The sequence below is a fragment of the Lepus europaeus genome, chromosome 12, assembly GCF_033115175.1.
Source record: "Lepus europaeus isolate LE1 chromosome 12, mLepTim1.pri, whole genome shotgun sequence".
Taxonomy (NCBI): Eukaryota; Metazoa; Chordata; class Mammalia; order Lagomorpha; family Leporidae; genus Lepus; species Lepus europaeus.
Window position 1 is genome coordinate 97,469,956 of NC_084838.1, and position 21,367 is coordinate 97,491,322.

Below are 21,367 nucleotides of genomic sequence, written 5' to 3' on the forward strand. Positions count from 1 at the left end.
CCCAGTGTCTCTCGGATAGGAAGAAAAGGCCCATCTTTTGAAGCTTTTGAGATGAGGCAAGAACCAGTGAGTCATTGAAGTATTCTTCTGAGAGATTCTTCTTAGCATTTAGGGGACTGTGTGTAAGCAGTTATGGGTACATGGTGATGGGAATACTTGTCTGTTGTCCATCAGCTTGGTGCTCACTCAGCCCTGAACCAAAGCCATATTCAGTTCTGGAGTCTCATCACTCATCAATAAAAAGAGTCCTTTAGAGCTAAGAAACCTGCAGTGATTTAAAGTCCCCTTAACAAAAATAGTTTACCTGTATCCATAGCATGTTTCTCTCTTTGGATGGGAGATACCAAGTGAAAGCAATTCACCCTGGCCTTGGTTATCTGTCTACTGAATAAATTGTGGGAGTGTGTGGTAGATTTTCCCCACTGGGGGCAGAGTTGTCATCTGAAGTTCTGCCCTCAACCTGCCTGCTATGGAAGTGAGAGACAGCAGGTGATGATGCTCAGGAAACACTAAAGAGACTAACCCCTGCTCAGCTACCTGGGAGGGGACCTGCTCCCTTAACTGCTTCACTGCTTTCCTCTTTCTTGCTGGATTTTGCCTGAAACCTTTCACTGATAGCATCTCTTCTAGAAGGTGGCAGCAGTTCAAGGTGTTGGACTTTGTGTGCTTTTAACGTCACAGATCCAATACTTACAGGTTTGCAGGGACATACTTGCCTAAATGTTGTGTGATTAAAATCCTATATTCAGCCGGCGCCGCAGCTCACTAGGCTAATCCTCCGCCTATGGCACCGGCACCCTGGGGTCTAGTCCCGGTTGGGATACTAGTTCTGTCCCACTTGCTCCTCTTCCAGTCCGGCTCTCTGCTGTGGCCTGGGAAGGCAGTGGAGGATGGCCCAAGTGCTTGGGCCATGTACCCTCATGGGAGACCAGGAAGAAGCACCTGGCTCCTGGCTTTGGATCGGCGCAGTGTGCCAGCCATAGCAGTCATTTGGGGGGGTGAACCTACGGAAGGAAGTCCTTTCTCTTTTTTTCTTTTTTAATTTTTTTTTTTTTTGACAGGCAGAGTGGACAGTGAGAGAGAGAGAGAGAGAGAAAGGTCTTCCTTTGCCGTTGGTTCACCCTCCAATGGCCGCCGCGGCTGGCGCGCTGCGGCCGGCGCACCACGCTGATCCGATGGCAGGAGCCAGGTGCTTCTCCTGGTCTCCCATGGGGTGCAGGGCCCAAGCACTTGGGCCATCCTCCACTGCACTCCCTGGCCACAGCAGAGAGCTGGCTTGGAAGAGGGGCAACCAGGACAGAATCCGGCGCCCCGATCAGGACTAGAACCCGGTGTGCCGGCGCCACAAGCCAGAGGATTAGCCTAGTGAGCCGCGGCTCTGGCGGAAGACCTTTCTCTCTGTCTCTTTCTCTCACTGTCTAACTCTGTCAAAATAAGTAAATAAAATAAAAATCCTATATTTATTTAATGTTGACATAATGAAAAATATCCTTTCAATAAAATTACTGTTAACTGATTGGTAATGGAAATCTAATGATACTTCCAGACTATGTTTGTGTTCATTTTAACTTGTAAATGGGAAGAAGCATGCTTAATATTTTATCACTGCTTGATTGGAGTGGGATAGTTAATTTTAACAATTTTATAATACTCAGTAGGAAGTCTGTAAACAAACCGGACTCTGCCAGGCAGCACCTTCTGCCCATCCTTTACTTAGTACTTTCCAGACCCCTTGCCTTTCGTACACATTGAATTCCCTGAGTGGACACATGATAGCTCCCTCTTCCACCATCTCAAAAATCGCCTCTGTGACCGCTGATCCTCCCTTCCTCCCGCAGAGCTCCGGGGCTGGTTTCAGAATCTGCGTACTCTTCCAGAGGCCACGTGCTGAAGCTCTGATCTAGCTCTCCACTCGTAAATGCTCCTGAAGTAGAGGAGCTAAAGGGATGTTTATAAACCCATCTCTTGCCTCAGGAATGCTCTGTTTAAGGCCATGTTGAAGTTTTAAGATTCAGAGCCAGTCCGTAACCTGTTTTCTCTGAGCCTCATTGGGCCTTCCCTGCTAGAGCATGACTCCTTTTGGCTCAGCCTGGAAGGGGAAAGGCTACAAGAACCATGAAGTTTAATTTATCCCACCATTATATTTGCACTCTTCTTAAGCTACTTCTATTAAAGGGCTATTTTTAAAATTAAAAAAAAAAAAAAAAAAAGTTGATCTAGAAAGAAAGAGACAGAGATATTCCATCTGCTGTTTCATTCCTCAGGTGCTCACAATAGCCAGGACTGGGCCACGTCAAAGCCAAGAGCATGGAACTCAATCTGGGTCTCTCACGAGGGTGTCAGGGACCAAAGTACTTGAGCTATCACCTGCTGCCTCGCAGGGTATGCATTAGCAGGGGGCTAGAGTTGGGAGTGGTGCCAGGACTTAGACCCAGGCGTCTTGATGTGGAAGGCTGGCATAACAAGTGGCGTCTTATCTCCTGTACCGTATACCACCCTGTCATAATTCTTTTTGGTACATAAATTTGAATTTCCCAGTATACTTTTTGGGAGTTCAGATGAAGCTGTGTCCTATAACGGGATGACAGGCACCACACTGATTTGTGACTTAGATTGTTAGGAGAGAGATTGCTGGCGATCTGAGAGGTGTCACTATTTTGATGCAGAGTACACAGGACTTTTTTTTTTTTTTTCCAAAAATGTATTGATAAGTTAAAATCAACCATGGTAAAGCCTCAGTGTTTTTGAATGAGGGAAGTTAAAGAGGTGGTCAGTGGACCTTGGATGCTTATTGTAGAATAATACAAATGCAAAGCTGCCCCAGTAGCACATTTTACAGACAGATGAGTAACTGATTTAGTTTATCTATTTTAGAAGTAATTTTGGCCTAGAATTATTTTGGTAGATATTGTATAACTTATTCTTTAAAAGCAATTTCACTTTGGCCATCAGGTAGAAGTTTTAATAATTAAACTGCTTATGTTTTTTTCTTTATTCTTTAATAGAGGAAAAAGAATTATAAGATGGTTTAACTGCTTACCTTTCTTTATTGAAATAGATGTTCATTTGGATTTGGAAGACCGCCTGGCCAAATTTATGAAGACAGAAGAGGCCATCATATACTCATATGGATTTGCCACCATAGCCAGCGCTATTCCTGCTTACTCTAAGAGAGGAGATATTGTGTTTGTGTAAGCAACCTTTACAGAATCCCTCTGGAAATAATACTGACTTGTTAGAGGATTCGTTTATCAGAAACTGTTGGCCCAACATAATATTGACTTTTCATTTGTTTTTAAAGAAATACATGATAGCCCCTGCTAAGGGATGTGAGTCTCCCACTCAAAGGATGCTTAATAGTGTCAGTAGTCACCTATCTATCATTATGAGTTTATTTTTTGATGTCCGCTTGAGACCTATCATCTGCTGGCCCTTGGAAGCGCATGGTCACAACTTCATGAGCTCACTCCACTCTTCATCACCCATCTCCCAGCCTCTGGTGTCTGCTGACCTTGCTTCGTAGCTTATTAGGGATTTTGGAGCCGTGAGTCAGGAATGTCCTTGGCCGCCCACGGGCAGATCTGCGAAGTGGTACATGTGCAGCCTGAATGTGTGCTGCAAGGAAGGGGCAGCAAGCAGCTGACTGTGCCGGCCAGAAGCGCCTGCCCCTCTAGCCCGAGCCTCTGCCATCTTATGAGGCGGCTGTTAAAGGTCTTCTAATTTTAAGTCTCAAAATTACTTTTGTTTCCTGTTTTCCTTTTTAACACTATGGAGTGTTTTAACACTATGGAGTAATTTTTTTAAAATATACGCATCTGATTATGTCACACTCCATTTAATATATTTAAGAATTTCCATGTTCTCCAAAATGAAGACCCAAGTCCTTATTGGGATCTTGTGAGTGCCTTTTCAGACGCCTTTTGCACCATCTTCCCTCGATGAGAAGGGCTGGAGGCTCGGCAGTTTTATGTGCTGGCTCCCCCTCTCCTCAAGGCCTTTGCACTCGCCAGGCCCTCTGGCCTACTCTACTGTTTCTCCTTCTCTACTTGTTACTTGCTCATCTTCTACATGCAACTCCTCTGTAGGGAAGCCCTTCTCAGGCTCTGAGAACAGCTCAAGACAGAGAGAACTTGGTATCCTCATGAATCTGCCCAAAGGGGCACTCGCTACCTGTCAAGATCACTGTCTCAGACCTCCCTCCCACAGTCACACACACTCGCTCTCCTCTGCCTACTTGCATCAGTCTCGCTGTATTTGTCTTTTATAGCATTTAGCTGACTCTGCTGCAGTTTAAAAAATCAACTATGACTGACTTAGTGCAAGCTTGAGACTCACTGATAGAAATAAGTTTCTAGGGTTTTGTAAAAGCAGTTAGAATTGCCATGTCATTCAGTATCACTTTATGCAAGCACCCCATTGTAAATTCCCTTTTAAGTTTAAGTCCTGAAAAAGTTTGTTGTTACAGGTGAATTTTATGCTTTCTTTGTCAGACAATAAATTATATATTTTCTTTTTTTTATTTTTATTGCTAGGATGCCTAAGCTAAATTCACTTCCTATATTATGCCCAGGGTCTTAAAACTTCAGTTACCAGTGAGTTATTAGAAACTCAATTATTCCTGCATTAAATTGGTTTGAATGCAAAAGTGCTAAAGGTAAATATGGTGTTTGGGAAACTGATTTTGAAAACTCACATTAGACATAAGTACTGTGTTGGAGGCCTCATTTCTTTCCTTTGGGTAAAAAATGACAGTGCTTTGCTTGTAGTAGGTTTCAGCACACTGGGCAATCATGTGCTGGTCTGTGCTGTGATTACCAAGTCTATGTCCATATTATATTGCATACCTTTTTAAATTAACCTGTTTTATATTGCAGCAATTATAGATTCACAAGTATTATAAGGAAACATACAGGACTTCTGTGTATTCTTTTATATATATCTATTTTATTTATTTGAAAGAGTTATAGAGAGAGAGGTAAGAGTCAGAGAGAAAGAGAGGGGTCTTCCATCCACTGGTTCACTCCCCAAAAGACCGCAATGGCCAGAGCTGAGCTGATCCGAAGCCAGAAGCCAAGGGCTTCCTCCAGGTCTTTCATGTGGGTGCAGGAGCCCAAGCACTTGGACCATCTTCCACTGCTTTCCCAGGCCATAGCAGAGAGTTGGATCGGAAGTGGAGCAGCCAGGACTCGAACCGGTGCCCATATGGGATGCCAGCACTGCAGGCGACGCCTTTACCCACTGCCCCACAGTGCCGTCCCCTTCTGTGTATTTTTTCCCAAGTCTTTTTCTCTGGCTGCTTTCAAGAATTTTGCTTTGCCATTAGCTTTCAGAAGTTTGACTGTGATGTGTCTTGTCATCTGTTTGTTTGGTTTTCCCTGTTTAGATTTCACTCAGCGTCTATAATTTGTGGGCTTAACCCACTTGCCAGATTTGGGGAGTTTTTAGCAGTTGTTTCTTTGAGTACTTTTTTAGCCCCACCCTTGTTTTCTTCTCTTTCTGGAACTCCAGTAATCTGAATCTTTTCTCTTACTCCCACTCTGCTCATGTCTGAGAGTCTGTCTTCTGTCTGTTGTACACAGTGAGTGATTTCTCTTGTTCTCTCTGAGTTCACTGATCCTTTCCGCTGTCATTTCCATGTTGATAATGAGTTTTTCTTATTTTTTTGTTCTACTAGTATCTCCTTAGGATTCTTCTCTGTATATTTTTCTTTGCTGGAGCTATAATCTCAGATATTAGCATTTATCATGTTCTTTCATGCTAGTTGATATTTTCTGATTCTTGGTATAAGTGATATTTGATTATAACCTAGATATATCCATATAATAAGTCTATAGCTTATTTACGTCATCTGTTTTAATTGGCTTTCTCTGACACTGTTCCAACAGGGAAAGGGGTCAGGAACGGTTGCCTCATTATTGCCAGCACTGGGAAGTAGGGGTTTCAGTCCAGGGTCCCTGTTTGGCCTTTGTGATTAATGCTCCAGTGGGAGTTCCTTGCTGCAGATTGATGGTGACAGTGCTGAATCTCTGCTAGGTCTGCTCCGCATTGTCCAAGTGGAAGTGGGTAGGGTGTCCCATTCCATCAGAGGAGGGTGGGAGGTCAGTCTGTCCACGTGGTCTTCATGCATTCCACACTAGAGGGTGAAGGGTCCACTTGATAGCAGCTGGCTGGAATGAAAATCCCTGCTCCCTGCTTGGCCCTCTCAGACACTACTTTATCAGGGGTGTTGGGTGGCCTTTCCAGGGTTGAAGTGTTGGTTCCCCATTCAGCCTTTGCTGGTGAGGGTGTTTTTTTTTTTTCTTTTTTCTTTTTTTTTTTTTTTTTCCTGCGTTGTTTGGCTTCAGAGTGGTTATTGTCCACAAGTTGTCTGTCGAGCTGGGCTGCCAGTTGTTTCTCATGGCATGATAATAGAGTAGTGTGGCAGTTAGATCAGAGATGCTGCTGATGGTAAGATGCACCTGTATTTTATGTATTTCTCAGAGGAAAGTATATGTATGAGTTTACTGATAGGACATCCGTGGTAAAATGCATGCTGATTTCAGAGAGGCTAAAACAAGGCGAGAGTGTGCTTCTTAGAATAGGTTAAACATTGTAGTTGTATGGAAAGGACTTGAAAAGCGCAGACAGGACATACTAATGTTTAAGCATGTTTTATTTATTTGCCATGTTCACATGGACAGCTGGAGATTGATCAGTTTCCAAAAGCAAGCATTCTTTTTTTGAGAATGTTGACAAGGTCCTTAAGCCCCAATTTTGTGGGTCTCTCTTCCTTGCAGAGATAAAGCTGCCTGCTTTGCTATTCAGAAAGGATTACAGGCATCACGTAGTGACATTAAGATATTTAAACATAATGATATGGCTGACCTGGAGCGACTACTAAAAGAACAAGAGATTGAAGATCAAAAGGTATGAGTCCTTTGAAGAAAATTATACAGTTCTTTTGTACTTTCTAACCAGCTAAATTATATATGAAATGGTAATTTGTCATTGAAAACTTGCCTGCGGATCACATTTGGATATTAAGGAAGGGTGTTCTTGCTTATTAAATGTACTTCGTGTTGGAGAGCCAAGTCTGATTGTAATTGCCTTGTCATTGCCATAATTACATATAGCAAATTTGCAGGGAAGTAATCCAGGCAGCTTTCTAAGACAGAAGGGGCAGGGGGAGGCAGACAGAGAAATAGCAACATGTATTGGGGCACTGGTAGGTGAGGGATGTGTGATCTAAGCTCTGCGTAGTAACACCACACTCATTAAGGTTTTAATGAGATGCACCTATTCATCTCACAATAGGCTTCTTTATTTCAGTATAAATCATGGCAGCAGATTTTAACATTAATTTATGAACAAAGGAAGACCCTTTCTTCCCACCCCACCTTCATTTTGGAGCTCTGAGCAGCTACTGCCTGTGGGAAACACCTGCGCCGACAGAGTTCCTCACCTACAGCTTGGTTTTCTTCCTCTTAGACCACTTGGCTCCTGCTGCTGGCATTGGTGGTTTGGAAGCAGCTCCGTGGGGTTCTGATTAGAGAGTGAAACGGAGGAAGTTGTGTTCAAAGCCCCACTGTTAGGATTATAGATTATAGTTTATTTTCCCCTGATGACATGCATGGAAAAGGTAGTGGTGTTCTGTGGCTCAGCCTCAGGACACTGTGGTGCAGACTTCCCTGGGATCTGGGAGCCTGGTCATCTATGTATTGTCTCAAATACCACTTTCTTTTTTTTATTATTATTTATTTATTTATTTATTTTTTATTTCATAAATGTGAATTTACAAAGTGCAACTTTTGTATTGTTGTGGCTTCCCCCCCAACCTCCCTCCCTCCCGTGGCCCTCCCCTCTCCCTCTCCCTCTCCCTCTCCCATTCCACCCTTTATCGAGTTTCATTTTCAATTATCTTCATATACTGAAGATCAACTTAGTATATACTAAGCAAGGATTTCAACAGGCTGCATTCACACAACCGCACAAGGTATAGGGTATTGTTCGACTAGTAGTGTTTTTAAGTTTCATAGTAAAACACATTAAGGACAGAGATCCTACATGGGGAGCATGTACCCAGTGACTCCCGTTGTTGATTTAACAATTGGCACTCTTATTTGTGACGTCAGCAATCACCCTAGACTCTTGCTATGAGCTGTCTAGGCTATGGAAGTCCCTTGAGTTCACCGACTCTGAACTTGTTTAGTCAAGGCCGTGTCACAATGGAGGTTCCTTCCTCCCTTCAGAGAAAGGCGCCTCTCTCCTTGATGGCCTGTTCCTTCTGCTGGGGTCTTGTTCACCAGGGTCTTTCATTTATATTGTTTTTTGCCATTGTGTCATGGCTTTCCATGCCTGTGAGACTCTCATGGACCTTCTAGCCAGATCTGAATGTCCCAAGGGTTGATTCTGAGGCAGGAGTGCTGTTTTGGGCATTTGCCATTCTATGAGTCTGCTGTGTGTCCTGCTTCCCCCACAGGATCATTCTCTCCCTTTTAATTCTATCCTTCATTATTTGCTTACACTGGTCTTATTTGTGAAATCTCTTTGACACATACCCTATCTTTTTTATCGGTTGTTCAAATACCACTTTCAAGAGGACTCTGCCAGTGTAATTCAGAACCCATAAAAATGCTCATCACATCCATTAATTTTCCATTTTCCCAAATATTTGCATTATTCATTTAGGATCCTGTTGTCTTGGTTTAGATGTCCTCTTCAGTGCAGTACTTCCTGAATATACAATTCATGTGATGAACATGCGTAGATTTACCATTTTATGCTAGGTCTGTACTAGGCCAGTAGTTTTTATTTATTCAATTTAGAAAAAATCTACAGGAGAAAAAAAATCATAAAATTGAGACCATTCTACTGGTTGATGTCTTCCTACAAATTAGAATTATTCTGATTCAGTAATAGAATACAGCCCACCAGGTTGAAGAATACAGCCTTGAAAAGAATGACAGGGAATCAGTCTCTTGTAGTTTATTTGGCCAAATTAGTATTGTACAATTTTTGGAGAAATATCTAAGTTTTTCATGTGTGTTTTAATAAGATTTTTTGGAAAAATTTTATTTATTTGAGTGGTAGAGTTACAGACAGAGAGAGGGAGAGACAAAGACAGAAATCTTCCATCTACTGGTTCATTCCCCAAATGACCACAATGGCCAGAGCTGAGCTGATCCAGAGCCGGGATCAAGGAGCTCCGGCCTGATCTCCGATGAGGGTGCAGGGACCCAAGCACTTGGGCTATCTTCTACTGCTTTCCCAGGCCATAGCAGAGAGCTGGATCAGAAGAGGAGCAGCCAGGACTCGAACCGGCACCCAAATGGGATGCTGGCATTGCAGACAGCAGCTTAGCCCACTATGCCACAGCACTGGCCCCTTAATATTTATAATCCATGGAACTGCTTTTTTGTGAATAATAAATAAAATTAATTATCTTGAAATTTATTTATTTCTGTGATTTTTACTTTTTTACAAGTTAAATTATGCCATATTTTCCTGCCAAGAGTTAAGATTTCTAAATAACTTTACATTTTGGATTTTAGAAATATTTTTCATTTTCATATAAATAATAAATTTGACTAGCTATTTTGAATGTTTTCTACTTGAACATACCTTTACTTGAAAACAAATTAAAATATTGCAATTTAATCCAGGTTTGAGTCAAGCTTTGTCAGCAGAGAGGTTTTTTTCATCCCTTTTCCAACATGTTTTCTTGTCCCATGTTAATTCTTCTAAAGAATGGGCAGTAGCTATGAATAGTGTTCATAGAAAATGTATACATTACTATGGATAAATGAAAACTAACTTCACCTCACCAACAATTAAGGAAACTAAACTGTCAAAATAGGGCACATAGTTAATAATATACAGAGATTATACTCACAACACAAGTGTGATGGCATGAAGACTACTTCTATAACGCTGGGAAGTATAAATTGGTACAAACTGTCTTGAAGCTAAATGAGCAGATATTCCAGAATCCTTAAATGTCCTTACTTTTTTTTTTTAAGATTTATTTATTTGAGAGGCAGGGTTACAGACAGAGAGGGAGAGACAGAGAGAGAGATCCTCTATCCACTGGTTCACTCCCCAAATGGCCATAACAGCTGGGTATGGGCTGATCTGAAGCCAGGAGCCAAGAGGTTCTTCCTGGTCTGCCGTGTTGGGGGCAGGCGCCCCAAGCACTTGGGCCATCTTCTGCTGCTTTCCCAGGCCATCAGTAAAGAGCTGGATTGGAAGAGGAGCAGCTGGGACACAAACCGGTGCCCATATGAGATGCCGGCACCACAAGCGGAGGCTTAGCCTACTATGCCACAGCGCTGGCCCCATTTTTATGCTTTAATTCCAATTTTTCACAGGCTTTTTGAAGTGCTTTTATATGAATATACAAGAAAAACAAAACTTACTATTTTTGATATGAGTAGCTAATTTTTTTTAAGATTTTTTTTTTTATCTGAAAGGCAGAGCAACAGAGAGAAAGTGAAAGAGAGATATTCCATCCACTGGTTCACTCCCAAATGGCTGCAACATTCTGGCCTGGGCCAAGCTGAAACCAGGAGACAGAAGCTCTATCCTAGTCTCCCGCATGTTTGAAGGGGCCCAAGTACTTGGGCCATCATCTGCTGCCATCCCTGGCACAGTAGCAGGAAGATAGATGGCAAGCAGAGCAGCTGGGACTTGAACAGGCACTCTGATACACGATGCTGGTGTCCTGAGAAGCATCTTAATCACTGCACCACAGTGCCTGCTTTTTAATTTTATTTCTCTCACTTAAAAGAAGACGTTAACAGGCACATAACATTATTTTTACATATGTAGGGGGTACTGTGTGATGATACTTGAGTTTCTAATAGTTCATTGGAGCAGAAGCTTAGAGGCAAGAAATCTTTGTATAGGAAGATATTAGCAAATTCTTGGTGGAACTCTCTGTTTTTTCAGTCCAGCACTCCTGAACATGTACAGATTTATATGTGTGAGGGGTCTTTGTGTGACTTACTTTGGAGCAGGGTATGGGAGGTGTGTGTGTTGTTTGGAAAGGCCCTTGTGCCTGACTGCCTTGGAACCTCACTGGGCAAGGTCGGAGTGCACTTCTACTTGACCCAGGATGGGTCGGTCAGGAGTAGGAATGGAAGAGTTTCATGGTTTGGCCGGGTGAAGGAGAATGGGATTTGTTCTGCTTTGTGGCTTTTGGGTTCTGGAAATCTGCCAGTACATATAAGGAAACTGTGTACAATGAAGGTCCATTCTCTGGAATTGTTACCAGCAGTCTGCCATTGTCCAGTTAGCCGCCTCCCCATCTCCATCATGGTGATGATGCTAATCTTCATTATGGGTCTTTAAGATAAAAATACAGAGACATTTAAATGCATAAGTCCCAGCCATACAGTTTTGACTAAAATGTAAACTAGGTCTCACCACTTTGTTATGATATACAACACTCTCATAGTCCCAGAAAATTCCCTCAGATCCCTTCCCAATCATTCTGGAGTTGGAGGGTTTATTTGTGTTTTAGTATTCTAGAATTCCTCAGCAGTGGTGGGGGCGGGAGGGTGCCTAGTATGGTCTTCAAAAAAGTTCATGGAAAATGCATATTATGAAAAAACTTTGTTGTTTGGATCTCAGAATTCTTTTGTACTCTCTTAATTCCATTTTGATGAGCTTTTTGGGTTTCCCCCTTGTAGTTGGTGTTGTGACATGAAAACGTTGTCACTGTTTATTCAGATTGGGTTTTGAATTTGTTAATGAATAAATCTTGGAAGGTAAAGTGCTAGGGAGTATGTAACAGAGCTGGTATTTGCAGCTACTGAAATTTAAGACGTCTCTTTTTTTCTTTTAAAGAATCCTCGCAAGGCTCGTGTGACTCGACGTTTCATTGTAGTGGAAGGAATATACATGAATACTGGAACTATTTGTCCTCTTCCAGAACTGGTAAGCAACCATAGGTAGTTATTTCAGTATTTAGACTGTTTGGCAGAAATACCTTTTGTCTATGTTAAAAGTTCTCACTTTTAATTTTTATTTTTTTTTTTTTTATTTTTTTTTAGACAGGCAGAGTGGACAGTGAGAGAGAGAGAGACAGAGAGAAAGGTCTTCCTTTGCCGTTGGTTCACCCTCCAATGGCCGCCGCGGCTGGCGCATCTCGCTGATCCGAAGCCAGGAGCCAGGTGCTTCTCCTGGTCTCCCATGGGGTGCAGGGCCCAAACACTTGGGCCATCCTCCACTGCACTCCCTGGCCACAGCAGAGAGCTGGCCTGGAAGAGGGGCAACCGGGACAGGATCGGTGCCCCGACCGGGACTAGAACCCGGTGTGCCGGCGCCGCAAGGCGGAGGATTAGCCTGTTGAGCCACGGCGCCGGCCAAAAGTTCTCACTTTTAATGTATAACATCCATACTGCTTTGTACAGTAGGTATCATAAGCATCTTATAATCATATAAGGGAAATGTTATTAAATGTCAATGCCAGCCTTTAAGGAGTAAGCAAGACTTAATTAGCTTTTAACAACCAACTTTATTGCAGTAAAATTACCATATAAAATGCATTATATAAATTCAGTGAGGTTTTTTTTTGACAGGCAGAGTTAGTGAGAGAGAGAGAGAGAGACAGAGAGAAAGGTATTCCTTCTGATGGTTCACCCCCCAGATGGCCGCTACGGCCAGAGCTACACCGATCTGAAGCCAGGAGCCAGGTGCTTCCTGCTGGTCTCCCATGTGGGTGCAGGGCCCAAGCACTTGGGCCATCCTTCACTGCACTCCCGGACCACAGCAGAGAGCTGGCCTGGAAGAGGGGCAACCGGGACAGAATCCGGTGCCCTGACCGGGACTAGAACCGGGTGTGCCGGTGCCGCAAGGCGGAGGATTAGCCTGTTGAGCCACAGCGCTGGCTCCATCACTCTAGAAAGTTCCCTCAGACTTCTGTCTTCATGGTACCCATGTAAAGACTATAGATTAGTTTTGCCTTTTGGATAATTTTATATAAATAAACTCTATTCTGTAGAAGTCACCTTTTAATGGTAAAAACTATGTATAGATTTTGGAAACTGTAATCTTTGAAATTTTCTTTGTGGAGGTAAAATTCACATATAAAACAAAATTGACCATTTTTTAAAATGTATAGGTCTGTGGCATTGAATAAATTCACCATGTTGTACATCCTTCAACTCTAGTTCCAACAAAACAGAAGACTTCATACCCATTGAGCAGTCCCTGCCCATCTCCGCATTCCTCCCACCCCTCCCCACCCCACCCGGCCAGCTCTCTGCAGTCCACCGGTCTTTTTTTTTTTTTTGACAGGCAGAGTGGACAGTGAGAGAGAGAGACAGAGAGAAAGGTCTTCCTTTGCCGTTGGTTCACCCTCCAATGGCCGCTGTGGCTGGCGCACTGCGGCCGGCGCACCGCGCTGATCCAAAGGCAGGAGCCAGGTGCTTCTCCTGGTCTCCCATGCGGTACAGGGCCCAAGCACTTGGACCATCCTCCACTGCACTCCCGGACCATAGCAGAGAGCTGGCCTGGAAGGGGGGCAATCGAGACAGAATCCGGCGCCCCGACTGGGACTAGAACCTGGTGTGCCGGCGCCGCTAGGTGGAGGATTAGCCTATTGAGTCACGGCGCCGGCACAGTCCACTGGTCTTATGTATGTCTCTTAGATTCACCTGTTCTGAATATTTTCTGTAAATAGTATCATACACTGTTTGACTTTTGTGTCTAGATTCATTCACTTATTATTTTTTCCAAAGTTCTTCTACATTGTACCTTGTGTCAACTCTTCATTCTTTTTTAATTGCGAAGTTCTATTCTATTATCAATATACTATATTTTGTTTCTCTATCCATCCACTGATGGATATTTGCATTACTCTACCTTTAGTGTATTATGTGTAGAGCTGCTGTGATATTCATGCCCAAGGAAACTAAGCAAGGACTTTTGCCTGTCAGAATAGGGCACATATTGGGGCTGGTGCTGTGGTGCAGTGAGTTAAAGCCGCAGCCTGCAGCGCCGGCATCCCATACGGGTGCCAGTTCAAGTCCCAGCTGCTCTTCTTCCAATCCAGCTCTCTGCTATGGCTTGGGAAAGTAGTAGAGGATGGCTCAAGTCCTTGGGCCCCTACACCCACATGGGAGACCCAGAAAAAGCTCCTGGCTCCTGGCTTTGGTCAGCTCAGCTCTGGCTATTGCGGTCATTTAGGGAGTGAACCAGTGGTTGGAAGACCTCTCTCTCTCTGGCTCTACCTCTCTCTGTAACTGTGTCTTTCAAATAAATAAAAATAATTCTTAAAAAAATAAAAAAATTTTTTAAATAGGTCACATATTTAATAATACACAAGCAGAGATAGAATACAAGTGTGATGGCATGAAGACTGCTTCTGTAACACTGGGAAGTATAAATTTCTACAAACTGTCTTGAAGCTAAATGAGCAGATATTCCAGAATCCTTACATGTCCTTACTTTTTTTTTTTTTTTTTTTTTTAGGATTTATTTATTTATTTATTTGAGAGGCAGGGTTACAGACAGACAGAGAGGTCCTCTATCCACTGGCTCCACTGGTTCATTCCTCAAATGGCCACAACAGCTGGATATGGGCTGATCTGAAGCTAGGAGCCAGGAGCTTCTTCAAGGTGAAGTCCTGGCTGCTCCACTTCCGATCCAGCTCCCTGTTAATGTGCCCCAAGCACTTGGGCCATCTTCTACTGCTTTCCCAGGCCATAGCAGAGAGCTGCATTGGAAGAGGAGCAGCCGGGACACAAACTGGCCCCCGTATGGTATGCTGGTGCTCTCTTGTGCTGCTAATCATCAATTTGATAAAATTGTGTTTTGTTTAACACCTAGGTTAAATTAAAATACAAATACAAAGCAAGGATCTTTCTGGAAGAAAGCCTTTCCTTTGGAGTCCTTGGGGAGCATGGCCGAGGTGTCACTGAACACTATGGAATCAATGTGAGTTCTTTTTGTAGCATTTCCCCTCATCCTGGAAATAGGAAGTTCATTCTGCTGAGCATGCTTTTATCCACTGTCTCAGACCTGGGCCCTCTTCCCTGCCTACCTGTAATCATAAAAGGGCCAGTCCTGGCATTCATATTCTGTTCACATGGGAGCATTTGATCAGGATTATAATGTCTCTAGAGACCAATTTTGCCTTCCATTTATTTCTTAAAATCATTAAGAGTTCCTTTAGTAGTCCTTTTAAATGTATTTATTGTGTCAGTGAAGCAGATTCTAGCATTTAAAATTCTGTGTGATTTGGAGGTGGTAGATGGTAGATATGCCATCTTTTTATATAGAGAGAGACTATCAGAAACACCACTGGAATGGATTAAGCAGAGCCCTTGGAGGTCCCAAAAAGCCGGAGTTAAGTTTGTCATATTTCTTTTAGCTGGAGAGAACTGGCCCCAGGCCCAAAGTGCTTAGTGGGTTCTGCTTCTGGAACCTCAGTGGTGGGCAACTGCCTTTATCATCCACCACGGAGAGAGCTACAGGAAGCTTGTTCTCCAAATCATATTCATAAAAGCTCTGCAACCTGCATTACAGAATTAAGCTATAAAATAAAAAATCACCTTAAGTTAACTATAGCCTAGCACCCATATAGTCCCAGAGAAAAACAGCACAGTGAATAGCAGCGTGAAGGTAGGTGGAAGCACACTCCTCTTAGGCAGACTGGTATTGGCAGTTCAGTGCACTGAGGAATTCAGGGTCATGGAAATATGATCCAAGCAAGTTTAATCCATGCAGAAGAGCCATTGTGAAAAGTTTGTAAATGGGAAAAATGTTAACTTGACTTTTGTAGTTTTCTAAATGCTTTCAGCGGTTGTTACTGAGATATAATATTAATGAAGGTCTTAGAGTGCAGAATTTATGGGCCTTACTTGGATCCTGATTCAAACAAATGCTATTAAACAAACTTTGTAAAACAATCAAGTATGTTTGAATACTGAATATTTGATGATATTAAGGAGTTGTTAACTTATTGGGTGTGATAATAGTCTCGAAATTGTACATTTTTAAAATTTATTTGAGGGACACAGAGAAAGAATTTCCATCCACAAGTTCACTCCCCAAATCTCCACAATGGCCTGCAGCCTGGGCTTAAACTGGGGACTCAGTCCAGGTCTGCTGTGTGAGTGTCAGGAACCCAGTAACTTGAGCCATCACCACTGTCTCCCAGAGTCCACATTAGCAGGAAGCTAGAATCAGGGGCTGTTATCTAACCTAGGCTTTCCAGTGTGGGACATGGATACCCTGACTGGTGTCTAGACCCATAGGCCAAATATGCCCCTATGATTGTGTGTTTGATCATTTTATCTGCTGAAATAATTAGAGAGGGAACCCCATGAAGTTAGGATTTGCTCCAAAGAAATGCTGAAGGCAGGAGTTACCATAGATGAAACAAGGTTGTCTTTGAGTTATTGCTGATTGAACCTGGGTGGTAGGGATTATTTATTTTTCTATTTTGGTGTGTGTTTGAAATTTTTCAACATAACAGATAAGAACTCTTTTTTTAAGAAAAGAGTACAGGGGTTTCTCTGTTGGATCTGGGAAACAGTAATACACCTGATTGATATGATCTGAGGAGCCATCATCCTGGCTCTTAATAAGAATTTATTCAGTGCCTACTAAGGATGATTGGAGCTTGTGCAGGCCAGGGCAGCAAGGGAGGACTTAAGAAGACATGGGAACCCAGTAGCCCATGAGGCACTTGGGGTGGTACAGTTGGTTTGGATTCTGTTGTGATGATGTTGGGATTTTTGAAACAATGGAAGGTAAATTGAATGTAGGATTCAAGTGCTCAAAACTTGGATAGATTTGTTTCTGTTTATCTCAATTGCTTTCAGTAATGAAGACTTGTTAGAGTACTATTTTAGCAACGAGATAATCTTTGGAGGGATCTCTGACTTTTTAATACCAAACAGCTTGGGGTTTTATCGTTTATTATCTTTTTCACTTTGAGAACAATGTCAGTGTATGATGAAATGGCTGAAAAGTATATAAACTGACATACTTTTCAGAGATGGGCCATGAGACTACCATCCTTTTTAGCCATAGATTCTCTGTGATATAGCCTTTGTTCTCGTATAGGTCGTCTCTTTAAGAAATTCAGATGTTACAATAAATGCTGATGCTAAATGCTGAGCTTTTTCTCTCCAGGCTTGAGTTTGCTGTTGTTTCCCTTTCAATCAAGGGGTAGCTGACTGTCTCCCGATTTTCTGGCAGATTGATGACATTGATCTGATTAGTGCCAATATGGAGAACTCCTTGGCTTCTGTGGGAGGTTTCTGCTGTGGAAGGTCCTTTGTCATTGACCATCAGGTGGGCTTTTTTTTTTTCTTTTTGAAGATTTACTATTTATATGAAAGGCAGAGTGACACACAGAGAGGGAAAGAGGTCTTCCATCTGCTGGTTCACTTCCCAAATGGCCACAATGGCCAAGAACCTGGAATTCTACCTGGGTGCCCTACTTGGATGGTAGGGGCCCAAGTACTTGGACCATCATTCGCTACTCTCCCAGGCACATTAGCATGGAAGTGGATCAGAAACAGATTCAAATTGGCACTGCCGTATGTGGTGCCAGCATCATAGGCGGCCACTTAACCTACTGTACCACAACACTGGCCCCCAAGTAGGCTCTCTTTGAAAACAAAAGCAAAAACCAAAACTGCTGCAAATGAAACTTCACAATACTCTACTGTGAGTTTATCACACTATTTTTATTTGCAATGTAAATATTTGTATTAAGAAATCATTGCCCTCTTAACAAAAGGTCTTTTTTTCTTACATGTATGATGGCTGGATTTAACTCCCTTACCATGGGTGCATACTTTAGTAGGTAGTGTAGAGGAGAATCAATAACTTTCAAATGTTTACCCAAAAAGATGGAGAAAATCTATGTGTATGTTTTTGATGTGTTTGTTTCTTAGCGACTCTCTGGGCAGGGATACTGCTTTTCAGCTTCGTTACCTCCCCTGTTAGCTGCTGCTGCCATTGAAGCCCTCAACATCATGGAAGAGAACCCAGGTATAATCTTTTAAACCCAGGAAGTCAGAGATCTCAAGCTACATTACCCATGTACTGGTCTGCTTTTGGAGGAATTATCCAGAAGAAATTATTTGCCAGGCAAAACTCTGGCTCTAAATGGTATTATTTGGCATTGTAGAAATAGTGGCAGTAAGGAAACTGTGTCTTGGGAACATGGGTCAGAGCTGGAGCCAAGAGCAAGGCTGGCCCATTCAGTGTGAAGGTGCCTGGAAGACGAGGGCCTCTTTTCCAATTCTGGGCCTAAAGATTTCCAATCATGTAAATAAGCCTATTGTTTAGCTTATGGTTGTTAGAGAAATTAACTGAAATGTACTGCCTTTTTATCTGCATAACTAATCATCATTTGGTACTAAAGCCAAAACAAATTTGCCAACAAAGAACTTAGTGAGCAAGATAAAAAGTCAGCTAAGAATTTAACATGTGGTCTTTGTCTGCTACAGCACTGCCTTACCAAAGCTTAAAACAGGAAGGGAGAAGCAGGCTTTACCCAGGGTTCCTGAATCCTAAAGGTGGATGATAAATCAGAGAATCAGCAGGTGCAACGCCTACATGCTGTTCGTGCGGTCTGGCACTCCTGCCTCCTGGTGAATTCTTTAGATTTTAAATTTCTTTGAACAAAAGGAAAATATCAAGAGACGACCAAAGAATTACTTTGGTACAACTTTGTTTGTTTTTTACCAAATTGTTTAGAAACAAGAATAAGTAATAGATCTGTACACTTTTTTTCTTAGCCATTTTATCTGTGGAATCTTGATAAGAATACGAGCTACCATTTTGCTCAGAGGCATTGTCCCAGATTTTGCTGGCACAGTTTTAAGTTAGTGCTGTCAAGTGTTAGTTTGCAAAAATATGTTTTAAATTAGTGCTATCAAATGTTCCATGTCATATGTTATTTTTTTTCATTCAGGTATTTTTGCAGTTTTGAAGGAAAAGTGCCAAAAAATTCATAAAGCTTTACAAGGGTAAGTTTTAGATATTTTCAGTCAGCACATTATTTATCTATACCACCCTTAAACCGCAAGTCAGTAATTTTAAATATGGTAGACCTGGGTCGGTTTGACCGAATTTGCAACTAAGAAAGCAGAAACTTAGCTCACACCAATTGGTTTATTTATATAAAGCCAGAGCAGCCACTTTGTCTCTGTTTTAGAGTCATGCCTTTGTTATTCTAAACATGCATCAAACTCTTAATAAAATATTATAGTGTAGAAGGTATAAAAATTATAGTAACCCAGCGTCTTACCCCAGGATTAACCCGGTTAAACCTTGGAGCATCTCCTCACACCTGTGCAGATGAACGGATACAATTATGCATTAGTAAGTAGATGACACCAGATTCTCATGTCCATGTTCATTTTTAGTAGGTGAGTTTTATTTTAAATTAAGACAAGGAAAGGACGTAAAAGAAATTGAAGGGACTCTTACGAGTATTTCTTTAAATAGCAAAAGCAAAAAACCACAGAGGTAGTGCTGTAAGCTTCCTCCAGAGTTGAGAAGAAACATGAGATTGGTGATGTCTTCAAGCAGATTTTCTCACATGGCCCAAGCTGTTTCTTTTGCCTTTCCTAAGGTGAGCATTGCCTTTTCAGTTGTGAAAGTCCTACGTCTCTATTTCCAGATACGGAAACCGGATACTGCTAAAAGAAAAGGAGAGTTGAGAAATGAGTATATCACAGCTGTTCCAGATAAAACAGGAGCAAGGACAGTTAAAATTCTGGGTGTGTCTATCTGATAGTAACAAGTTTTGCATGATTTATGATAGATTGGCTCCAGGTACATTGGTTTGTGAAATATTAATATGCCAGTACAATGGAGTCACTTCAAGTTCATGAACACAACCTCAAATGCTGTAAGTCTGATCCTACACCTTCCCCAGCTGTTTTGGAAATCCCTGACCCTGAATCTTCACTCCACCCACCTTCAGTTTACATCCTGGCCTCATACTGTCATTTGGGAACCCCCTCATTTTTTAATTAAAAAAAATCTATATACCTATATGCATCTGAATCATTCTTTCTTCCTGTGGTAACCAAAGGAGTGTTCCTATAGCCATTATGGACCCTTCTTTCGTAAGGACCAGGTGCCTTTGGTTGTTCCCTCTGTCTTGCCATCAGTCTTTTCTCCCTTTCTCCTAAGCCGTTTCATTAGCATTCAAGTTCACTTGCCCTGACTCTACATTCCCTTCTAGCAACTATGCCATTTCTTTGTTTCTCTTTGTAGCTACTCTCAAGAATTGTTAGGCTTTTTACACATCCTCATCTCCCATTTACCCTGGAAACTACTGAGATCAGACTTCTACCCAGACTATTCCTGTGGGGAGGACCAGCAACTGCCCTGGTGCTCTGATGGTGGGCCATCGTCAGAGTGCAGCTTGTTTATGTGTCAGGAGCTTTCAGCATGGGTGGCCATTCTTTCCTTCCTTGGATTCCTCTCTACCAGGGTCTTCCACATAGGTGCCAGGGCCCAAGGAGTTGGGCCATCTTCTACTGCTTTCCCAAGCCATAGCAGAGAGCTGGATCAGAAGTAGAGCAGCTGGGACTCGAACCAGCACCCATACGGGATGCTGGCGCTTCAGGCCAGGGCTTTAACCCCCTGCACCACAGCACCGGCATCCCGTGGTCCTCTGTTCTCATTATTTTGTTGGAGAATTACCTTCTCCCATACCTGAACTTCAGATGGTTTCATGACACCTGTGTGTGGATAACTTGCAGGTTTGTGTTTCCACTGTGTATTGTCTAAGGCTTTAGGTCTCATGTGCAATTCCTACTTGGTAACTATCTCACACCAACCACACACCAAAATAAGAGGAAATGATGTAGGCCAAACAAAACAGCCAGGAAGCCAATGTGACAAGTGGGGAACCTGGCAGAAAGTGAGGGCCAGGTGACACGAACCCCTTGCAGTGTCTTGCAGGCCATGCATGACATGACCCTTGACTCAGGTCGGAAGCCATGGCATAGTTCTGAGCAGAGAAGTAGCCTGGAACCAATGAACTTCGGTCTAAATGAATTTACTCACATGATGTGAAAAAAAAAAAAAAAAAGTTTTTTGATACAGGCAAAAGATGGTGTGACTGATCTTCTTAGTGACAATGAGAAGTATTTGGATTCTGATAATTTTTTTAAGAGAGAGCCAGCTGAAGAACACTTAGCATTCACCCTAAGGTCTTTGGTCTGAGTGACTAGATAGAATTGCAAGGGGGAGGACACACCTGTGGAAGAAGCAGTCGTGGGAACAGTTCAGTGTTGGGTGTTGTTTAGCTTGAAATGTCAGATACCTTGTGGAAAGCAGCATTTGGATATGCAGATTTAAGTATGAGAGAGCACTTGAAAGTTCTGAGCTAGAGATAAATTTT

The 21,367-nt window shown here is 42.4% G+C and overlaps 1 protein-coding gene across 3 annotated transcripts in view; it reads left to right on the forward strand.

Annotated features, from left to right (window-relative positions):
* Nucleotides 1-21,367, forward strand: part of SPTLC1 (serine palmitoyltransferase long chain base subunit 1) — a 53,648-nt gene that overhangs the window by 20,805 nt on the left and 11,476 nt on the right. For all 3 annotated transcript variants that reach the window (XM_062208580.1, XM_062208578.1, XM_062208579.1), the window contains exons 6-12: nucleotides 3,059-3,191; nucleotides 6,777-6,906; nucleotides 11,827-11,916; nucleotides 14,812-14,919; nucleotides 17,191-17,286; nucleotides 17,895-17,991; nucleotides 18,920-18,974. In XM_062208580.1, coding sequence (XP_062064564.1) covers nucleotides 3,059-3,191; nucleotides 6,777-6,906; nucleotides 11,827-11,916; nucleotides 14,812-14,919; nucleotides 17,191-17,286; nucleotides 17,895-17,991; nucleotides 18,920-18,974 — 709 coding nt within the window. The remainder of the gene's footprint in view (nucleotides 1-3,058; nucleotides 3,192-6,776; nucleotides 6,907-11,826; nucleotides 11,917-14,811; nucleotides 14,920-17,190; nucleotides 17,287-17,894; nucleotides 17,992-18,919; nucleotides 18,975-21,367) is intronic.